General features: G+C 39.3%; 1 protein-coding gene across 1 annotated transcript in view; it reads right to left on the bottom strand.

Annotated features, from left to right (window-relative positions):
* Positions 1-20,260, bottom strand: part of Taf4b (TATA-box binding protein associated factor 4b) — a 93,413-nt gene that overhangs the window by 15,291 nt on the left and 57,862 nt on the right. The window contains exons 12-13 of the mRNA XM_017801803.2: positions 14,506-14,562; positions 2,067-2,171 (exon numbers count right to left, since the gene is read on the bottom strand). Of these exons, the coding sequence (XP_017657292.1) occupies positions 2,067-2,171; positions 14,506-14,562 (162 nt within the window). The remainder of the gene's footprint in view (positions 1-2,066; positions 2,172-14,505; positions 14,563-20,260) is intronic.

Raw genomic sequence — 20,260 nt, 5'->3', positions numbered from 1 at the left:
AATAAACTCAAATGAGACAAAAGTGAAACCCTAGAGAATTTAGTGGTTAGGAATTCAAATTCTCATTAGGTCATTAGGTCTGAAACAACAGTATTATTACTATCATGACAAAGATAAACTATAAGCACTTTCTTAAGGGTAGGAATTTACATAAAGTAATTTACATAAAACCAATCCTTTGCATTTTAAGGCCAGGGTTAAACTCTTCCTTTGCATTTTAAGGCCAGGGTTAAACTCTTTACCTACTGGAATAATTGAGGAATGAGGTTTAAGGAACTTGCCCAAATTTAGAAAGCTTACCTACACCAAGTTACTATAATGAGTTCTGATAAGGCAAACATTTAACAAAATTTGTTGTATAATGTTACTAGAAAAGTAGGCCAGAAACTTGAACATTTTCAAATGAGTTACAATACTATACACAATAACTATGAGGGTGGAAAAGCTTAAAATATTCTTGGCACAAAAGGAAAAATACTATGAAGGCCTACTTATAAGAAGAAAAAACTAATAATAATTGTTACAGAAAAAGTTTATAATCTGAAAGAAAAAGTATCCAGAATAAGTCAGAGCCTGTGAGATGGCTTAGCAGACTTACTAACAAGCCTGAGAATTGAGTTCAAGCCCCAGAACCCACATTTTAAAAAACCCAAAATCCAAAAACAAAACAAAACAAAATAGGATAAGATGTTCTGAGTTTGTAATCCCAGCACTCCTATGGAAAGAGGGAGGTGGAGACAGGAGATTCATCTGGAAACTCCAGCTGGCCTGGAGTATACAATGCAGCAACAGAAACAAGACCCAACCTCAACAAGGGAGAAGGCAAGAACTGAAGTTGTTCTCTGGCGTCCATGTATACGCTCTGGCATGCATATACACCTGCACTCACATACACAAATACGTACAAAATAAATTTTTAAAATAGCATTTAAGAAAGAATAAGATAGAGCCAGGTAGATCTCTGTGAGTTCAAGGCTAGCTTGGTCTACATAGTGAGTTCCAGGCCAAATGGGGCTACAGGGAGACCCTGTCTCAAAAAGACAAAAAAAAAAAAAAAAAAAAAAAAAAAAAAAGAATAATTAAGTCGTGTGAATACATTTTGCTCAGAAATACGGGCAGATGCGGTCTTAGAAGATGAGCCAGGTTTAGACAAACAGAAGGGAAATTACACAAAGTGCTGTAAAGGGGCTTAGAAAGATGGCTCAGACATTAAGAGCACATACTGCTCACGCACAGGACCTGAGTTTGGTTCCCAGCAAGCATGTCCAGGTAGCTCACAAACAACTGTAAACCCAATTCCAGGGGATCCAATACTCTCTTCTGGCCTCCACAGGCATCTGAACTAACATGTATATACCCCTACGCAGAGATACACATAATTAGAAATAAATCTATTTAAAATATTTAGAAAGTGGGGCTGGAAAGATGGCTCAGTGGTTAAGAGGACTGGCTGCTCTTGCAGACTCCCTGGATTGGGGTCCCAGCACCCACATGGCAGCTAACAACCGTTTGTTTCAGGGGATTTGATGCCCTTTTCTGACCTCCACAGGCACTGAACCATACGGGTTCACTTACGAACATACAGGCAATACACTCATACATATAAAACAAGAAAAATTAAATGTTATAGAATGTTAGAAAGAATACACAGAGATTTAAAAACTATAATGGTGATACTCAACATACCTGGAGATGGGGGCTAGAAAAGGTGGTAAGAATAGGGTTCAAGGCTGGGTGTGGTGCTACACACCTTTAATCCCAACACTCAGGAGGCAGAGGCAGGTGGATCTCTGGAGTTCCAGGCCAGCTGGGGCTACAGGAAAACCATTCCTCAAAAAGAGAAAAACAAACAAACAAACAAAAACAAAACACCCAGGGCTCAAGAGTATACATGTATTAAAAACCTATCAAAATAGAAGATTTTTATAAAATTGACCAGGAAGAACTCTAAGAACAACATAGTAGTGTGTAGATCAGGATACACTAGTTCCATGTCTCTTGTCTTTGTTCCTTTTCCACTTCCTTTCTTGACATTAAACGTAAAGCAACAAACACTGTGTCAGTACCTCATTTCCTGAGTCTAGTGGTCTCTTCTTCCTTGGTCCAATAGCTGCAAGAGCTGTGAGATTGGCATCTCTGTGCTGCATCTGGGCAAGCTCCAATTGCTGTAACTAGAAGATGAGGAAAAAGAAAGTTACACAGATGCTCAGATCCCCAAATACAGAGCTGTACTATGCCATGTGGTTTACACATTATTATAGTATAAAATAAATATTAGATTAAGGGCATGTTTATTGGTGTCTTGACTCCACTAATCCACAGACTTCTTTAATCTATGAACAGAAGAGACAGGAAGGGGAAGTACAAGCAGCAGCAGAAGACAAGAAAGGCATTAGGCATAATTTCTTCCTAGTTTAAATATAAGTAAGAAAAGCCTGCAGAGCCAGGTGTGGTGGCCACGCCTTTAAAGCCAGTACTCAGGAAGCAAAGGTAGGCAGATCTCTGTGCTATAGAGGCCAGCCTTGTCCACATAGCGGAGGCTACAGGGAGACCCTGTCTCAATACCCCCACCCAAAAAAAAGAAGAAATGCCTAGAGAAAAACTTGAACAGCAAGTTGGAAAGAGATTGGCCAAACCAGTTATCCTGTTCAGATTAAAAGAAAATCAGCAGCTTTTTCACATTACAGAACAGAGTTGTACTATGCCATATGGTTTACACATTACTCTTGTTAACTCTCACAGCCACACTGAAAGGGTATTATTCATCGACTGCTCTAACAGAGAAATTACACAGCGAGGCTCTAAGAGTTTGGGACAACTTCATAAAATCACACAAATAAGTGATAGAAACAGCGGTCAGAGCCAAATGTTCTCATTACAAACATTTGCAAATAGAAATCATGGACTCTGTTTCTTCATGGCAAAAATGGAAAGTGATGTAGATCTCTGTCTGGAATGAGTAAAGCTACCAGGTACAATTTTTCAGTCTTTGGGCAACAGTACAGAGGAATGTCCATGAAATATGTCTCATGAAAAAGCATTTCATCAAAGAAGTGTGAAAAAATATTTATATGCTGTTACAGAGACAAAGTAAAAATAAAAGGGCATTGCACAGGCCCTTCAGTTCTTCTAGAAGAGCAAATGTTCAGTTTTCATCAGAGTCTTACTACAGAAGACAAAGAGGGAAGCTGTTGATGCTGAATGAGATTCAGATACTTAAACTGGATCAAGTCAGTTAGCTGAGAGAGAGATTCACTGGAAAGATTCTTTCAAAAGAGCACTATAAAAATTTCAAACACAGGCTATTAAAAAAGAGCAGGATGAATAGGACGAAAATACTTTGTACAGTGAAGTGATCAGTCTCAAGGAGTTACTATGGAATAAAAAGACATGTACTTGAGAGGTTGAGGAAAGATAGGGAAGTTCGGGGCTAGACTGGTCTACACACAGCCTATTCTTCAAAATGGGACAAAAAACAGGAGGAGGAATGCAGGCATCTCATTTCATCACTTCAGTCTGTATCATTTATGTTTATATTATAGACATAATGGAAAAGACAGTAAGTCACAGGTGAGCCTTTAGTAAAATCTGAAGCAAGAGCTGTATAATTGTGTTGTGTCTGCCCTCTTAACCCCCAAGATGACAATCCTTTGGGGAAATTAGGTCAGGGGGCAGGGTGAAGCACTCAAAAATGGGATTAGTGCCCTCATGAAGGAAAAGAGACTCCTATCTTTCTACTATGTGAAAACACAAGGTCCTCATCAGACACCAAATCAGCCTGCATCTTAATCTTAAGACTTCCTAGCTTCCAGAACCATAGAAAATAAAATCTTATTGAATACAAGCCTACCACCGTAAGGTATTGATATACCAGCATAATCATATTTAGACAACTATTAATCAAAGAAAGCAAACAAAGAACCATTTTCTATTTGCTCCACAAACTACAGGACAGGAATCCTTCTTTCAAAGTCGGTTTTCTTATAAACAAATTGTTAGAAAAATGTTTTCAGATGTGTAAAGTTTTTTGTTGCTGGCCTTTTTAATAAAAACCATAGTTAACAGTCTGTTACTGCCACAATCCAGAACTTCCAGGTGACAAAAAGACCAATTTTACTTAATCTACCCTGCAGCACAAATCAAATAAAAATATTTTAAAGCCCTTCCCTGTAGAGATATGCTATCTTCAAGACAATTATATCAAATAAAAGGTTTTTTAACTGATTGTACAAATAAAACTTGGGTTCTCTGACCTTCACATATAATTTTTCAGCAAATTTTGAAAAATGAAAATTTAAACTGTCCAGTTTTAGTTGGCCATATAGTTACAACAAATTTTCTAAAAAAAAATGCTACCATAAAACAAAGAAACCAGACACAACCAGAAAAAGTGGGGGAGAAAAAAATGAGAAAAGCTAAAACACAAGAATTGTTTGATATCATGAATTTTAGGGTAACCTGGCCAACATGGAGAAACTTCTTTCAAAACAAAACAAAAAAACCTAGAGTATTAGAAGATTGAAAAAACCATTGCAAGTTTCAACAAAAATTTCTTGATTGTTATGATCATATAGCTTTCCCTTAGGAATATTCATGTCATAGAGTATATCAAATAGCAAAACCACTTAGCATTTCTAGGGTTGTTGCTACATGGTATGGGGTCCATTATTCTTTTAAATGTTATTAGATTTGATAGTGATTATGTTGTTGATGTCACCATGAAAGACACTGATTTGCTTTGTAGTATCCTTCTGGTTTGGGTTACCAAGGTTATGCTAGTCTCATTAAATGAACTGGAAATTTTCCTATTGCTTCTCTTTTCTGGAAGAGATTGTGTAAAAGCGGTATCAATTCTTTAGATATTTGGTAGAATTTACAAAGTAAAATAGCCTGCACTTGGGCAGTTAGTACTAATTCAATTTACTTAAGAATTATAGAACTACTGAGGTTATCTATTTCACCTTGGCCAAGACTGTATAGCTTGTGATTTTTGAGATTGTTAACTTCATGTAAATTGCCAAAGTCTATGCAGTTTTTATTATCTTTTCATCCTTCTGATACCTGCAGGGTAGGGTCTGTAGTAGTACACCCTACCTTTTATTCTTGATATCAATGGTGTGTCTATTTTCCTCTTAGACTTAGTAAATATTTAGCAATTTTACCAAACAAGCAGCTTTGGTTTCAGTGTATTTTCTCCATATTTCTAGCTGATTTCTCCTCCTTCATTTTGGTTTTTGTTTTGCTTTAGAGACAAGGTCTCCCTCTATAGCCCAGACTGTCCTAGAACTCACTGTGTAGTCCAAAACAGCCTTGAACTCGGCAATCTTCTGAATGCTGGGATTTCAAGACTCAGCTTACACACCTATTGAGGCCTTTCTTCTTTTCTAATATAATCATTTTCCCTATTTTTAAAGATTTTACACCAATTATGTCACTGCATTTGAATTCAGCCTTTTAAAAAATATATATGCACACATTTTTTTTTAATGTGCTCAGCCTTTTTTAAAAAAAAATGTATGCACACACATCTGTGCGCCTGCATGTGAAGTGCATGCAGGGGCCACAGGACAACACTGGGTGTTATCCTCAGGAACTAAACTAGCACTACTTCTTATGAGAGTTTCTCACTAGCTGGAACTCATCAGTAGGCTAGAAACTCACTAGCAGGCTAGCTAGCCCCAGCAATCCTCCTGTTGCCACCTCCCCAGTCCTAGAATTACAAGTGCCTGCTATCATGCCTGGCTTTTATTTTTTTTTGTCTTTTTTAAATTTTTTTTTGTCTCCCTGTAGCCCCAGCTGTCCTGGAACTCACTAGGTAGACCAGGCTTGCCTTGAACTCACAGAGATCTGCCTGCCTCTGCTGGGATTAAAGGCCTGCGCCACCACAAGTATGCAAGTATGCAAGTATGCCTCACATTTTTACATGGGTTCTAGGGATCAAACTCCCCGTGCTTACAAGGTAAGCCTTTCACTGAATGAGCTATCTCTTCAACTCATATTTGAATTGAGTTTCTTATAGACAGATATATTCATAGCTTTTTCACCCATTCTGACAGTCTCTAAATATTCTGAATTATACACTGAATATTCTGAAAATTAGGAGACTGTATCATCTTTAAATTCTTTAACTATTGGTATTTCTGTGTTCCCATATAGTTGACAGGTTCAGAGCACAGGTTCCAATGTGACTTCTGTTGTTTGTGGCTCCAAAGTCAGTTCCATTTTCAAGTTTTTGCAATGCCATGTGGCTCTGTCCCCACTGTGCATCATTCAGTCTGGGACCTGATCGGGTTGTTGGATGGTTCAGTTCTTACAGTCTTCAGTACACTCATCAGAATCAGCTATACCTATGACAGATGTGTAGCTAAGGAGGGGGCCTAAAGTTTTATAACAAGGCCAAGAGGTTGCTTCCCCAGCTTCTCTAGCCTCCTAGTAACTTGGGGTTCCTTGGAGCTGCCTTTTGGTTATGTCCACTTGTGGATAAAGTCACGGGGTGGGGGGTGAAGGAGGGAGGGCAAAAGGACGGCAAACTCACCACAGGTTTAGCAGTCTTCTGAATTCTCACAATCCCCATGTGCTCACTGTTTACTTTTCAAGACCCTCCATGCTTTCCACCCAGGTTTTATAGATATACTCAGTAGAGAGATGGTACAGTGTATTAACTCATAACTGGCATCCTTTAAAATGGAGTTTAGAACTCTTAACAATAGGTTTCTGTTATAACTAGCCTCAGTGTGATAAAATATAAACCTGCATGCTACTCTGCACCACCAATATACACTTTGTTTCAAATGAATTCTCTTTAATAGTCTCACTCCTTCCTTCACAGCAAATGGACACCCAGAAAGAAACGTGCATTCCTCTTATCATTGCTTCTCTGCAGCCGAGGTCCACAAAAGGTCAAGTCCGTGTCTGAGGAAGCAACAGAGCAAGACTGAATGCTTTCACTCCTGTTCAGTTCCTGTCTCTTTATTTTTAAGCACAATTCTTAGAAATATAGCATCTAATCAGTCCCCACAGACAAAGCTCAAAGATTACATTATAGATCATACAAGCTCTTGCAGGTAATGTTCAGAGATAATTCTTAATGTTAAGCTCATAATTTTCAGGAACGAAGATAAAGTTAATGAAAACATAAACCAAAAAAACTAGATAGAATCAGGAGCTACATGAAAAGTTACTGAGCTTCTTATTAGCTAATGCCCAGGCAGACAGATACAATTTTAGAGGAAGGATACCAAGAGTATGGGAAATCCAAGTGTGTCATGCTTAAGGAAGTCAAGTTTGGGGGACAGGGGTGCAGGATGGGGAGGAGATGAGGGCATAGAAGGTACAAATAACAGCAGCACACCTGTCCTTCAGAACAAGGGAACCAGAAAGATGCAGTCCTGTCATCTTCGGTTGGATTTTGCTACAGTGGTTTGCAATGTAATAGTGAGATACAAATGAGTCATCTCCAAAACCAGGAAAAAAAAGACAAAAAAGGGAAAAGGGTGAGGCATGGTGGCACTACCCTTTAGTTCCAGCACTTGGGAGGCAGAAGCAGGCAGATCTCTGTGAGTTCCAGGCCAGCTGGGGCCACAGGGAGACCCTGTCTGAAAAGATGAGAGAGAGAGAGAGAGAGAGAGAGCGCACTAAAAGGTAAGTTTGTATCTTTCCAAGGTTTGAGTGTGCTGTTGGTAAAGATGAAAATCAGAACATGACACTAATGGGGATTTCAGAGTAAAATTTAGGAATAAAATACACAACTATCTTCAATTAAGCACAAAGAATTAAGAACATTCTAAGATTCTACAAAGAAAGCTAAGAATATATAAATATAACAATAAAACCCTAACACTAAACACTAGAAAAACACTGAAAACAATAAAGACTTAATTAAATTTTAGATATACTGTGGAAAAAAATAATTGACCAAACTGAATTTCTCGATAAAACTTACAATCACTTTTGAATTATTGTGGAAGGTACTAAATTAACAAGGAAAGTAAGATGAAATCCTAAAATATTATACTTCAAAATAAGCATACAGGAAAAAAAAATCATTAAAGATTAACAGGTGAGTTTTAAACCAAAGGAAGCCAAGAAGCAAATTACACTAAAGCAAAACAAAACAAACCCCATTATCACTTACTTCAATCAAGTTCAAGGAAATAGCAATGGAAACATGACATCCTTTTCAAGACCTCAAAGACAGTACCAGGCTGGCATTCTACCACATAAATTCTTTTTTAAACTCTTTACCACCAAGTAAAGTTCTTGTGGTATCAGGGTACTATTCAGACCACTTGGGACCCTTGGTGTTTAAATACACTCTTCTCTCTTATTATTCCCTCTCATCTACCCCTATTGTGGCTGTTAAATATGAAGGATTCCTCCAAGGACTCACATGCTGAAGGCTGGGCCCCCAGCTGGTGGATCATGGAGAGGTAACTGGATCATGAGGACTTTGACCTAATATTAACTCACTGAGGAGTTCATAATATGCAGGTATTACTGAGAGGTGGTAGAAAACTAGTGAGACTTGACTGGAGGAAGCAGGTCAATGAGGGTATGCCTTGGGAGCACAGATCTTGCCCTCGGTCTTTCTGTATCTGTGTCCCCTTTCATGGCAGCCATGAAGCAAGCAGCTTTCAGCCACATGCCTTCCACCATGATGTTTCTGCCTTGTCAGAAGCCTAAAGCAATGGAGCCACCATGGACTGACACCTCTAGGACCATGAGCCCACATAAGCTTTCCTCTCTTAAGTTGTTTCTCCCAGGTATTTTATCTGTGACCAAAATAAGACAAATTTTTTAAAAAACAAAAAAACAAAAAAAATCTCTAATAACTTAAATATCTATTTTCAAGAAAAATATACTTCTCAAAATCTCAATTAGGAATGGTTCAGATACAAAGTATCTAATGTATTGGGGTGAGGCAGTCCCTAGCTGATGGCAGTATTATGGGGGGTTCTGGAAACTTTAGGGGGTGGGACCCAATTGTAGGCTGTAAGCTTGTCCTTGGGGTTTGAGGCTGTCTTGGAACTCTCCCTCTCATGCTCTGCTCCCAGTCTGCATGGCCAGGTGGCCTCTACCATATGTCCATGCCACCATGATGTCTATCTTGCCAGAGGTTCAGAAGCAATGGGTCCTTTAGACTAGAACCTCTGAATCCAGGGGCCAGAAATATACCCTTTCTTCGTTAAGTTGTTTTACAGAGAAAAGAACTCCAACAACTAGAGATATGGGCATCCTTCCCTTAAAATACTCAGAAACTACTTAAAATGTATTATGGTTTCCTAATTTATTCTAAATAGCAAGTCTTTGATTCTCCCCTCCCTGTGCTTACCTTTACACTCTTTTTTCCTTTTCTTTTGGGTCTTCTGGGGGAAGTTAAATAAAATACCCATGGCTAGTCTCAAACCTAATGCTAAGAGTTTGATGGCATTTGTCTAAAATGCTCCCATGACTAATGTTTGTTTTAAGACTTTTATACTCCATCTTTCCCTAAATTATGACTGCCTTTTATTATAAGCAAAACAGGCATGCTAGATTTAAGTACAAAAACACTGTAGTTAAAAAAAAAAAACAACACTATAGTAAGTTCACAGAGGTAAAGTACGATACCTACAGTGAGCTCTAGTTACACAGAAGGCTGAATATAGAATTCAAAATTGCTAGCTTCTACATCACGCCTATGTCTTTTATGATATGTACCTACCTTTGTCAAGATTCATAGACTGTACATCTCAAAATTAAGGATATATGCATCCTTCTGATGAATGTCCACTGCCAATGACAGTCTTTTGTAAGAAGAAATCAAAAACTTTTATGTAACTTTCCTGGTCCCAAGAGAAACTTACTGCAGAAGGATTATTGGATGGTAACTGAATGTTGTGTTGTCAGTGCAAGATTCTAAATCTCAGATTGCCAAATCACAAAGCTTTAATTTAGCCTTCGCTGATCATCAGTTAAAGGGAATGTATATGGAATGTATACAGAGCTGTATATAGAGATGCTGTCTTCAAAAAAAAAAAAATCATTGATGCTGGGCATGGTGGTTCACTCTTATAATCCTAGCACTTGGGTGGGAGACTAAGGCAGGATGATCTTGAGTCCCAGTTCCAAGGTAGCCTAGGCTACAGAGTAAAGATCTGTCTTAAAAAAAAAAAAAAAAAAAAAAAAGACAAAATATCTTCAATCTCAGCACGCGGGAGGAAAATGCAGGCAGATCTCTGTGAGTTTGAGGCCAGCCTGGTCTACATAGTAAGTTCTAGGCCAGGTGGTGCTAGAGGGAGACCCTATCTCAAAAAGACAACAAAACAAAACAGAACAAAAATACACAAAACGCAGTCTGTACCCAGTGATAAGGCTTCATGAGTCAGCACTTCATTAGCTGCACATAGTCTACACAGGGTTTTGATTCAGAATAGTCACAGCACTGATTGCATCCCACAGGTTGCTATGCAGTCAGTGCACCAGCACACATGATTTTAAAATGAAAGTGAGAATGTCAAGAATTGTTAGAAAGTAAATTAATTCTTTGTCTCACTTTGTACAGATGCATGGAACTCATTTCTCAAAGGAGAAAAAAGAAATTCAAAAGGAAATAGGGATCATAAATGTATTTTAAAAACCCTTTAAGAAATCAGGATGCTTGAACTGCAAGGTCAGATGGCTTGGTCTGGGGTATTCTGGATGATGTGGTAAGAAGGGAAAACATTGAAGGCAAGAGTGAAGTAAATCTACACACAACAAATTTCAGACAAGTTTTCAGCTGCACTAAGCAGAGCTGTGCCTGCCTGTTTGAAGTTGGAATCTGGCAACTGGCAATGTGTTTTAAGCCTTTACAAACAGAATGTGAAATGGAAGAATGATATCATTTACATTTTAGGAAGAGTATCTACAAAATTAGAAAAAATATAGGTGTGAAGTGTTTTTTTTTGTTTTTGTTTGTTTTTTGGGTTTTTTTTGGGGGGGGGTCTTTTTGAGGCAGGGTCTCCCTGCAGCCCCAGCTGGCCTGAAATTCACTATGTAGACCAGGTTGGCCTTATTTATTTATTTTTTTGTCTTTTTGAGACAGGGTCTCCTTGCAGTCCCAGCTGACCTGAACTCACAACGATCCACCTGCCTCTGCTGGGATTAAAGGCATGCGTCACCACAACTGGCATATTTTTTTTAATATTTTATTATTTTTATTTTATGTGTAAGAGTATATTGCCTGCATGTATGTGAGTGCACCCATGTCGTGCAATGCCATGGAGGTCAGAAGAGGGCTTTGGATTCCCCTGCAACTAGAGTTAAGGAAGGTTCGTAACCACCATGTGGGTGTTGGGAATTGAACCCGGGTCCTCTGCAAGAGCAGTCAATGCTCTTAACTGCTGAGCCATCTCTCCAGTGTTATTATTAAGTAAAATGCCTGAATGAGAGGGCTAGCTCCAGATATTTTACCAGGCAACAATAAGGTTTTTGGGCAGAAACCTGTCAAGTCAGTGTGAACAGGATACAGCAGAAGTCACACAGGCAAACCCAAAGGCAGCCAAATGAGAATGTCAGAAGTTGAAGTCAGAATGGTAAATGAAAAGCAATTATTAGATATGTCATAAAAACCTCCCAGTTTAACCATCATTGGTTCATATAATCAAAATTTAAAGGAATAAACAGCTTCTGCCAAGCGTGGTGGCACATGCCTGTACTCCCAGCACTTGGGAGACAGAGGCAGGTGGATTTCTGTGAGTCCAAGGACAGCCTGGTCTATATAGTGAGTTCCAGGCCAGATGGAGCTATAGGGAAAACCTGTTTCAAAAAAAACAAAAGTAAATAAATAAAAATAAACAGCTTCTAAAACTGTGTTATGAAAAAGGGAATCCCAGGACACTATCAATATCCAAACAATAGTTTCTAACAATTTAGAACAACAATTATGAAAATCAGAATTCAGGTATGATTTCAAGCATATGATAAATACCACTACTAAAACATTTCCCAACAAAAACAAAGTCTACTTTTCTAAATCCTTCTTTTGGAGTTCTATATTTCTATACTACCTAGAAAGGGAAAGCAAAGCAGTTCTAATCAAATAACCATGAGAATCAGGGTTAACCTTCACAGTTAATCAAAGAAAAGGTCCTAGTTGAATACCAAAAGAATCAAAAATCAAAGTATTAGAGTTTCTACAACTTTAGTATATAACCTTAGAAATTTCCTAGGGTTAGGATTTAGCTCAGTGGTAGAGCGCTTGCCTAGCAAGTGCAAGGCCCTGGGTTTGGTCCTCAGCTCCGGGGGGGAAAAAAAAAAAAAAAAATTCCCATAGAAGAGAATCATTCAACTCTATAGAAAGGTAGGGCAATATTTATACAATCAAAATATGGCACTCCATGTCTTTGATTCTGAAAGGAAGTGTTCTGAACAGTAAATCCCTACCACTTGAGGAAGTAGGAGGACAAAAATGATATTTAATTTTCTTTTTCCAAATATTTCATTTATTATTTTTATGTGTATGTGTGTATTGCCTGCATGTAGGTAAGTGCACCCATGTCATGCAATGCCCGCAGAGGACAGAAGAGGCTATCAGATCCCCTGGAACTGGAGTTACGGACAGTTTTAGCTGCCATGTGGGTGCTGCAACTTTCAAACTAATAAAAAAAAACTACCTTAAAAATAATTTGGAAGGAAATTACATTGAGTTCTTTTAATGTCACTTGAAGAAATGAAAGACTAAATGGAGGTACAAAGGGAAAGAGAAGGACAGATTTGCTATCACCTGTTCTCAGCGAGAGAAGCCACCCCCCAACCCTCAGCATTTGTTGAAAAATTCTGTCCATGTATTCACTTCAGGGAATAAACACAACACTGAAAATATCAAACAAAAGTACCCATTTCAATGTTGAAGAAACAACAAATCTAGGATACAAATATTTATCAAGGAACAAGGTAAGATCTCTAACTTTCTGAGAGATACTTTCCAAAAAGAGAATGCAATTCAAAGGAGATATGAGTGCCAAAAAGTCCTTAATTAAAACAAGGACAGCCAGGATTGCAAGCACTGACAGGTGGCACAGCTCCTGATAACCTTATCATCAAGCTGGGTTAATGCTAGATCTGGTTCTCATGTTGATATTGTTAGATGAAAATGTCTAGTGGAAAGAAGTTAGAATAAGGAGTATTTTTAATTTTTAAAAAATTATTCTGTTTCTCCCTTTCTTGTCCTAACCCTGATACCCTCTCCCAGAGTTCATGTATTTTTTTTCTCTATGTTAAAGAAAATATGACACACTGATTCTAATCTTACTAGTTTTCCATTTGTTTTGCCTCAGCTCCTACATTAATCCAAACAATAAGGGCCTTTAAAACATTCATAAATAACCTACCGCTGCTGGCACCTAGGAGCCAAGCGTGCAATGCTAAGGAACAACAAATTTCATAGTTCATGGGGCACAGTTAAGGAAAAAGGTTGCTCAGAAAATCATTCTTATTTAGCACAAAGATGCTTAAAAATTGCATGAAATCAGTCAAGTAACTATAGAAACCAATTTCTTCAGCTCCATATCACACGTCTCACACCTCAATTGTCTTTATTATCATCTGCTGTCAGATCCTTAACCAGAAATGTGAACAGGCTTGATGATTTATTCAGGAGGGAAAAAAATTCGTGGGTCAAGTGAAAATTCACACAAACACGCACATGCGTGCGCACGCACACACACACACACACACACACACACACACACACAAAATCTTCAACCTTAGGTACTTTCATTTCATTCTGTTCTCAGCAGCTCTGGGGGCAACTCCAGTGAGATCCAATATTAAGGCTCAATTAAAATAAGCTCCAATTAGTGGAGCTTTTTTCTCTGAGGCTAGAAAAGTCAGGAAATGGATATTGGGAAATGTAAAAAGTCAGCTACTGAGAGGAGGCTGCAGACATAAATGAACTTATTTGTTGATTTCTACAGTTGCTATGCAGAGGCCTCTGGGAGTAAAAGCTTAACCAGTCTAAGCTATAAACTAAAACCCCTGCAGCTAAACATGAACTGTGTGAAACAAGGGCTCCATTCCAGAACAGAAAACTGCTGGGCCCAGAAAATTAAAAGCCAGAGGCATTTTCCATTTAAAACTAAATCCCAGTACCGCCTCCCAGCCAAAGAATTATAAGCAGTATCAGATTTACAAAACGAACAATTACCCTGAAAAAATGTAGCCTATTGTACAGTCCCAGATGCTAAATCTCAAAGTTTCTTTCTTTTTTTTAATCCCATACTATATTTCTCCAAGTACATTGCTGCAGTTTACAAAGAGCCATTTCCAGACAGGCCTAAGCCTTGAAAATAAATTTTAAAAAGAGAGCACATAACTCATTGACCTCATTTGAAGTACTGCCCTTGCCTTCAGCAGTTTCTGTCCTTCCCCAAGGCTTCTGCAAATGGTATGCAATAGTAAAATAAACCCTGACCTAATTGCCAAGAGAGAGCTGCCAACCTTCCCTTAAACTCAAAGAGCAGCACGGTAACTTGAAAGTCCTACCTCTTTGGCTTTCTGCTTTAATCTCAGCTGTTCTGGATCTTCTTTATTGGAGCGACTCTGTCAAAGGAAAAGAAAATTTTAATAGAAATCATGGGCATCTAAACAGCAGTGTTGCATTAAATATTTAATAAATGATTTCTCTTGTGATTGAAAATCCTAGCTCCAGGGCCAATGCCTCAATCCAGTCTGCCTGCACTCCTGCCCCTGCTCCCCCTCATCATCTGGGCTGGCTGCTGCACTCCCAGCCTGGAGGAAGTGCATACTGAAAATGATGCCAGCGCTGTCAGTCAGGTCCAGTTGAGGCAGTGCTGGAACACTGGAAAAACAGAAAAAAAATGGATTGAAAGGAAAAGAACTGTGGGCTCAGGTGAAGGAAAACAACCAATGTGCGCTTAGCTTAGGTGAAGCCGTTTTAGAAAAATATATGGTATTTCAAGGACTATTAGAATCAAGAGCCCAACTAGCCTTGAACCAAATCATTCTCTTAAGGAGCATAATTTCTGAAAAGCATAAGCAGGAAATACATTGCAGTACTTTTATTAGAGTATCTTAGTTTTGGGTCCTCAACAGCAGTTAATAAAAAGATACTGTTGATGCTGATAAATACTATAAAGTGAGAGTGAGGAATGTGGTAGGTACTTCTCCAGTGAAGGTGAGCAACATTTGAGAACAAATCTGACAAGAAAGAGGCTTCCATGTGAAAATATTAAGGTAGAACATTCAAGCAGACTCAGTGAATGCCAAATCCTGAAAATGACAGCAAGCCTGGACACAGCTGGAGCAGAGAATGTCCATGTGGCTTGAAGGATACACAAAATTTGAAGGACAGAAAGGCTGGAGGTAAGTGTTGCTTGTAGGTTAGTATTTTTAGAGCATTTATATTCTTTTTTAAAACATTTTTATTCCAGCTGGGCATGGTGGCTCACACCTTTAGTCCCAGCACTTGGGAGGCAGAGGCAGGAAGATCTCTGTGAGTTCCAGGCCAGCATGGTCTACATAGTGAGTTCCAGGCCAGCTGGGGTTACAGGGAAACCCTGTCTTAAAAAGACTGGAAAAAAATTTTTTTTATTCCATTTATTTACTGTTTACATGGAGGGATGGGAGAGTGTACCTGTGCCATGGCACACATGTAGACAACTTGTGGGAAATGGTTCCTACAGTGTTCACAATACTGAGCCCAGAATGAAGGTGCAGGTATCACAATGAAGAGACTTTTCTCAAACAACTGCTAAAACGAGTGAGTGACAGGGAGAAAAAGGACAGCAGCTTTCACTAGCATTACAGCTAAGATAACAACAATAAATAGACTCAAAACACATTTCACAGGTAAAGCCAGCCAAATTTGTTGATGGATTAGATATAGTTACAAAACAAAGAGGAAACAAGGATGACATCTAGGGTTCTGGCCTGAACAACTCTTCCAACTTTCTGAGAAAGAAAGATCTAATTAATGAGGAGCACATTTTGGGAAAAGACACTCAACTGTCAGATGATGCCTAATCAGAGGCTTACTACATTAAAGTTTAGACAAGCTTGGATCAGGAAAGTTGATATGATGAGTGAGGCCAGCTCATGGAAGGTGCAAGGGGCCAGATAATGTACGGGCTCTTAACACCTGGTAAGAAGTTTGAATAGGGGCTGGCGAGATGACTTAACAGTTAAGAACACTGGTTGTTCTTGCAGAAGACCTGGGTTTGAATCCCAGCACCCACATGGCAGCCAACAACTGTCCGTAACTCCAGTCCCAGGGGAACTGACAGCCTCTTCTGACCTCCATGGGCACTGCATAACACAGGTGCACTTACCTACATGCAGGCAATATAGGCATACACATAAAATTAAAAAAAATAATTTAAAAAATTTTTTTGGAAGTTTGAATAAGCACAAGAAGCTACTAAAGGTCATGTGGTCTTATTATGAAAACATTCTGAGGACAGCATGATGAACGGATGCAGAAGGGAAAGACCATTAGGTATAAGACATAAAAGTCAGGGAAAAATGTCTTAGACTAGAGTGGTGACAGAGGTAATGAAGAGGAGGAGACGGACACCTTGCATAAGTAGAAGAGATAGTGAATTGGATGTGGGCATAGAGGAGAAACAGAGACACTGATTACGATTTCTAAGATTCTTTGCTTGAATATATAGGTCAATTAGTGTGTTATTCACTGAGTTAGAATAAGCCAAATTAGAAGTGAGAAAAGTCTGTTTGGACACAAAATCTGAGAGTCTCATTAGCCAGCAAAGTGACATCAAACAAGCAGTTAGCTGCAGAAGCCCATTTCAGATTAGGCTGAACAAGAAGTACAATCTTGAAGAGGAAGGTGGAGACCTAAAACCTGGGACACCGCAATATTTACAGCTCCGTCTGGAAAAGGAGGAAAAAACCAAGAGACTGACAGTATAATACCTTACATAGAGTACTAACTACACTAGTATTTAATAGTTTATAACCTTATTTATTGCATAGCAATTAGAAACAAAGAACCAATAAACTTTCTCATTAGCAAGTCTGAGTGCTTGTATACAACACTTGTAGGATCAAGGATCCTTTCCAGTCCCAATTCCTGCCCTTCCCAGGAAAGGGGTCAGTACTAGGGCTTAGAAGGCAGATAGCTGCATGGTGGCAGCACTACGATGCTCACATCCTTGGGTAGGTGTGGGGTGCCTCACAGAGACATGGGCTAGTGGGCATGATGGCCACTAGCATGGGTAATGAAATGGGGATGAACAAACAGCAGTAGACAGGAGCCAAGTATTATGGTTGGCCAACACATTAATCACACTGCTCAAATAAACAAACTGATCGAGGAAAATTAAATGTCAATAATAATAGGAGCTCATTTTCTGACTCCTGGAGAAATCTTTTTAAACATTTATGTTGTATGTGTGTATGTGTACTCATTCACACACACCACAGAGCAAGTTTGAAGGTCAAAGTATATAACTTGCAGGAGTTGGTTGCCTCCTATCACCATATAGGTCCAGTAACCAAGCTCTGTTCATCAGGCTTGGCAACCAGTGTCTTTACCCACTGAGCCATCTCACTGGCATGAGTTTTATAAATACAAAAGTGTTAAGGGTATTGTGGTGGTTTCAATGAAAATGTTCCCAAGAGGCTCCAAGTATTTGGACATTTTGTCCCCAGATGATGGCGCTGTTTTGGGAGGTTTTAGAAGGTGTGGCTATCCTGGAGGAAGCACATCACTAGGGGTGGGCTGAGAGAGTTCTTAAGCCTTGCCAGATATCTGGTTGCTCTCTTGCTTCCTGTGCCTGCATGATGTGAGAGCTTAGCTTCTGCTGTTCCTGCGCCAGCCACCTCCAACCACCATGCCTCCCTGCCATGATAACTGTAATTCCACTGGAACTGTAAGCTCAAATAAACTCTTCCTTCTATAAATTGCTTGGGTCAGTGTCTCTATTACAGCAATTGGAAAAAGTGATCTATACAGGTATGAAAAACACTGAGGAACAGAACTGGAGCAGGAGGAATCCATAGGAACTCATGGTTCTACAATATACACAGGGAAATACAGAAAACAGTAAAGATATGTGTATGTGTACACATACATACATCATACAAATATTTCCTAGAGGTACCCGCTGACAGGTCCTACATGTAATGACTCGCTCTTATCAATGGGAGCACTGTGAGCTCTAATATTAGTTCTAACTATCACTTCCAAGTAAAAGGGAGCAGGAATACCTATAGAAACGCCTGGTTCTGGGATGGAGGCAGAAAGGGTAAAAGCTAGGCCTGGAATATCTTGTGACAAGTTATGACATGCTCAGTGAGTGACAGACATATGGGCTGAAGTACCAGCTTGGACTGGTCTCCCACTTAAGAAACATTTTGAACATCAAAATAAATAATAGTAAGAAAGTATAGGCGATTGAATCAGAAACACACAGACTCATGTTTACAGAAGCAAGGGAAAAAGAAACCCTTTTCCTACAGCAGAGTGCTGAAGCCTGAAGGAGAGTTAATGCAAATAATCAGCACTGGCACCACCACTATAGTGCCTGATAAAGGATGACGCTAAGGCTGAGACATGCAAGTTAGAAGAGGAAAGACATGTTAATATATTAGAATATGAAGCTGCTCTATGAACAACTGAAAAAATGACACAGGAAAATGGTCAATTTAAAAATGGAGAGAACTGCTGAACAACTACAAGACCAGGTTATCAGGCTGACTTTGGAGATGATTAGCTGAGACAAATTTAGTCATCTCTGTAGACTCCTGCTAGGAGTGCACAGCTTATATTAAGTCATAAGGAAACAGCAGAGGCATCCAGGCTGCGGTCATGCTGTAGAGGTACGGTCTTGAAAACTGTTTTGTGCATCAATGCATAAGAAAGACTGATTAAAGAAACGTGAAAAGGGGCAACAACTAAATGCAATGCATGTTTCTGAATAGGAAAAAGGAACATAAAGGAAAGAGATAACAGAAGTTAAAAACGCTGGAGACGCTTGTACAGGCATCTGTGCGGTAACAGCAGTGCTATGCTGCTGGCTTCCTGGCCCGGCAGAGTACTTGTCTCTGCAAAGACACACTATATTGTTTGAGTGGCAGGTCTTTATGTCTGAGGACATGTATGTGTGTGAGTGGGCATGTGAGTGTATGTGTAGGGGTACACAAGGGTAAGGAAGAAGATAGAGATCGAACAACTGCAATAAATTTGAAAACAATGAGAGAATCTGGGGAAAGGTTAAAAATGAATAGTTCTGATACTAGTAGGTATGAAATTTCTTCAAAAATCAATTGAATAGTCAATTGGAGCCAGGTATGGCAGTTCAAGCCAGCCTGGGCTACATTCTACAAATAACCTGCCTCATCATGGCAGAATCAAGAAAATAAGGATAGCAATTGTGGGCAGGGCATGGTGGAGCACACCTTTTAAAAAAAAATTTAATGTGTTTGAATATTTGTCTGCATGTATGTAAGGGCACCCACAGTGTGCAAAGCCTGTGTAGGCCAGAGTATGGCGGAGCCCCAGGAACTGGAGTTAAATATGGTTGTTAGCTTCCATGTGGGTGTTGGGAATTAAACTCGGGTCCTATGCAAGAACAGCTAGTGCTCTAATCACTGAGTCATCTCTCTGACCCCAAGCACACCTTTAATATCAGCACTTGGGAGGCCAAGGGAGGGAGATCTCTGAGTTGGAGGCCAGACTGGTCTATATAGAGTTCCAGTCCAGTCAGGGCTATATAGTAAAACCCTGTCTAAAACAACAAAACAAAACATAACCAATAGGTATGTAGTTAGGAACAAATAATCTTTCAGGAGCATTAGACATTAAAAGTAAGATACTTAAAGTTATGGCTCTGGTCTTGAGCCTTTACAACTTCCCTGCAAACTCCTCTCTGTGAAGGAGTGTGGTCGCACAAAGTGCCACCTGCAGTGGATTAAGTGTTAATTTGGTACTCTGGCATTACTAGTCTTGGGAAACAGTTAAAAAGGAAATCTATAGGTTAACCGTGCATGTAACCCTCTTTAGTCTTTCTATTCCCCATTTCCCATTTTGTTCCATATGTCCCAAATCATTACTAATTTTACTATCATTTTCTTTAAAAAAAAATTTCTGAACTACAACCTGGCACATATCAAGTCAGATCCTAAAAGAATGTGGTGGCGCACCCCTTTAATCCCAGCACTCAGGGAGGCAGAGGCAGGCGGATCTCTGTGAGTTCAAGGCCAGCCTGGTCTACATAGTGAGTTCCAGGACAGCTGGGGCTACAGGGAGACCCTGACT

This window comes from Nannospalax galili, unplaced genomic scaffold, assembly GCF_000622305.1.
Source record: "Nannospalax galili isolate Female #2095 unplaced genomic scaffold, S.galili_v1.0 scaffold162, whole genome shotgun sequence".
Classification (NCBI taxonomy): domain Eukaryota; kingdom Metazoa; phylum Chordata; class Mammalia; order Rodentia; family Spalacidae; genus Nannospalax; species Nannospalax galili.
The sequence above is the reverse complement of the archived record's forward strand: the minus strand, read 5'-3'. Positions and strand labels throughout refer to the sequence as shown.